Genomic DNA, 3,114 nt, shown 5'->3' with positions numbered 1-3,114 from the left:
TCCATGAGCTTCAGATGATGAATTGATGAAGGAAATAAAAATTTAGGATTTATAATAAATGGTTGTGTAAAGTATTTTTGTTTTTAAGTAAAGTGAATATCCTTTTGAGTAATTTCATGATAGGGTATTTTTGTAATAAAATATATTTGGAAATAAAGAGTATTCAAAATGTTTTTTAGAGTACAAATAACCCCACCCTTATTGCTTACTATTGGCATATGATTTCATTTTATCAATCAAAGTATGACAAAATAATGATATTCATTTTGATTTCAGCCGAGAAAATGTTTCGAGGAAGTTATGAAGGAGGTGTGGAACATGAGCATATATATATATATATAAGCTTAACAATTGGCACTCAATATCTTTATAGTGTTAATAGTAAAGTTAGACCGGCTGAGGTAGCATTCGTTGTATTATATTGAGCCTTTGCAAAGTCCTGAGTATGGTACTCTATGACCTGGCCTATATATGATTTGAAAAGTATAGCACATCATTTTCAAATGCATAAACAAGATTTGCAAGAAAACTATACTACTCTTTAATGTTCATATAGAAAATAAGAGAAGCTAGCCTGTCCTTTGACTCTTTTGTTAATTAATTGTTGCAATACATAAATGCATCCCTAGTCTCCAAATATCAAGATTTCTGCTTCCAAACAAACAAACCAATCATTTCTCTTTGTAAGAAAAATAAAGAGAAATGGGCAGGGCTCCTTGCTGTGACAAAGCAAATGTAAAGAAAGGGCCGTGGTCTCCTGAAGAAGATGCAAAGCTGAAGGAGTATATAGAGAAAAATGGAACAGGAGGGAACTGGATTGCTCTTCCCCATAAAGCTGGTGATTACTATTGTTTATATTTTTCGTTTTCTTCCTATTTGTTTTTAATCATCTTAATTAATATAACGGATCTGGTTTGTTTGATTAATCAGGTCTGATGAGATGTGGGAAAAGCTGCAGATTGAGATGGCTTAACTATCTGAGACCCAACATCAATCACGGTGAATTCTCTGATGATGAAGATAGAATTATTTGCAGCCTCTTTGCCAGCATTGGGAGCAGGTATATTTCTCTTTTTTTTTTTTTTTTTTCAATTTTCCCTTTTTTAATTTTTCTCTTTTACCTCATTAATTTCCTTTAATTAATTTTCCTCTCTTTTTCTGGGTGGGCTGTATGAATTTTATGTACGGAGATGGAAACAACGAATTAACACAAAAAGAGCAAGCTTCCCATGTTTCACGCTTCAAAAATAGGCTACTAATTTTACTTCCCTTTTCTTTTTTTGGGGCTTTATTTTTATATGAAATTGTATGCATGGGAATTAAGTTTAAATCTCAGTTTTAGATTTCTTGTTACACAAAAATTGCAGGTGGTCAACTATAGCTGCTCAGTTGCCAGGCAGGACTGACAATGATATCAAGAACTACTGGAACACCAAACTCAAGAAGAAACTCATAGGCATAGTCAATCAACAATCTCAAATAAAAACTCACCAAGCTGCTGTTTCAAGCTTCTCATCTCTTTTTCAAACATCTTCATCGTCGTCGTCATCGTCATCACCATCACCATCACCAACAATATCATACAACTGCAACGACATCAACGCTTATTACACCACCACAGCCAGATCATTCACGGGCCTTGAACGCAATTCATCATTTTCAAACAGTCTGTTATTGAGCAGCAATTCTTGCATCACTGCTCAGCATCAAGTAAAAGAAAAAATTTTCATGTTTGGAGGCGATCAAGCTAGTTTCAGCTCTTCAGATGGAAGTTGCAGCAACCAGCAGATAAGCCATGGCAAAGAATTTGATTATGAATACTATGGTGGTAGAAATAATAAATGTGAACAAATGGGCTTGCAGAATAACTTGTTTTATAATGGGGTTGAAGGAGACAACAAGTTCATGATTTCAAATGTTGAAACTCCGTTGGATTATGGACTTGAGGAGATTAAGCAGCTTATCAGCAGTTCAAGTAGTAGCTGTAACAACTTTTTGTTTGATGAAAACAAGACAGAAGAAAGTCTTGTACTATTAAATGATGCTGACTGTGAGTAAAATTACAAACAAAAAGCTTTTGAAAATGGGTAGAGCAATAAAAAGGGCTGAATATTCAGATTTAGACTAGTTAATTTGTGAATTGGTTGTATATGGGACTTTGGTGCTTTCGATGGAAACAACTTTAGATTTGACTGTACATGACTACCGTGTTGTAGAAAAAAGTTTCATTTGTTCATTTCTGTTTGTTAAATGATGTATTGTATATAATTTGCAGCTACAGTAGTTAACTGCAACAAAATAAATGTCATAGAAATTAGAGAAGCTAACTATCGTCTAATTTCAACTTTCAAGAACTTAGTTTCGAAGTTTGTGTGATAAAATAATCTTGGGTGCCCTAGTTCTCTAATTAATCTTGATAATTTTTATTCATACATGGTAATTTTTATACATACATGGTAAGTAATGAATAAGGTTTATTATTAATTTATTATATATCAACCAATTGCTGTTTTTTGTGTTCTGATGTTATAATTATATTGTATTGTGTTGTCTTATCAAAAACTATGATTTTTTTATGAATTTTTTTTTTTTTGTTGGAAAGGGGTTTTACGAACAATAGCTGCAGTGGGTTCTTTCGATACTTCATTAGATCATATTGTCTGAAATCATTTTGTCTCTTTTAAGTTAGTAGAAATTTGTAGTGTTTGCAGTTGTGTATTATTGTTATGCATTACTCTAACTTTGGCTTGAATGCTAAGTAATATCTTATATATTGTACTTAAATGTAGAGGTGTTTAAAATCTAATCTGATCTGCTTAATCCGTCTGATCTACAGAAATCTAATCTATAAAAATCCGATCCATGAATTGGTGGATTTGATTGGATTGAAAATTTGAAAATTCTCAGTCGGTGGATTGGATAAGGATTTATTTTTGTGAATCCGTAAAAAAAATATATGGCATTATAAAATTTAATAAAAAATTTTAATTTGTAAATATGGCATTATACTTACTAATAAATAAATAAGTTGAAATATAGTTACATTAACACCATATTATGTCTTATCCGATAATAATATAAAATAAAAATAATTAAATAAAAAAATATAGCTTC

General features: G+C 31.5%; 1 protein-coding gene across 1 annotated transcript; it reads left to right on the top strand.

The window, feature by feature from the left end:
• The first annotated feature begins 534 nt into the window (after nt 1–534).
• LOC102630711 (transcription factor RAX2) lies at nt 535–2,197 on the top strand. The gene is made up of 3 exons (XM_006491603.4): nt 535–838; nt 931–1,060; nt 1,368–2,197. The coding sequence occupies exons 1-3, from the start codon at nt 703–705 to the stop codon at nt 2,056–2,058; spliced, it is 957 nt and encodes a 318-aa protein (XP_006491666.1). The 5' UTR covers nt 535–702; the 3' UTR covers nt 2,059–2,197.
• Nucleotides 2,198–3,114: the final 917 nt, after the last annotated feature.

The sequence above is a fragment of the Citrus sinensis genome, chromosome 6, assembly GCF_022201045.2.
Source record: "Citrus sinensis cultivar Valencia sweet orange chromosome 6, DVS_A1.0, whole genome shotgun sequence".
Lineage (NCBI taxonomy): Eukaryota > Viridiplantae > Streptophyta > Magnoliopsida > Sapindales > Rutaceae > Citrus > Citrus sinensis.
The sequence above is the reverse complement of the archived record's forward strand: the minus strand, read 5'-3'. Positions and strand labels throughout refer to the sequence as shown.

Excerpts from the sequence above, each read along its gene's own strand:
- LOC102630711 (XM_006491603.4), top strand. The coding sequence starts at position 703 with ATGGGCAGGGCTCCTTGCTGTGACAAAGCAAATGTAAAGAAAGGGCCG. Across the intron at positions 839-930 it reads TGCTCTTCCCCATAAAGCTG|GTCTGATGAGATGTGGGAAA; the intron begins GTGATTACTATT and ends TTGATTAATCAG. Across the intron at positions 1,061-1,367 it reads TTTGCCAGCATTGGGAGCAG|GTGGTCAACTATAGCTGCTC; the intron begins GTATATTTCTCT and ends CAAAAATTGCAG.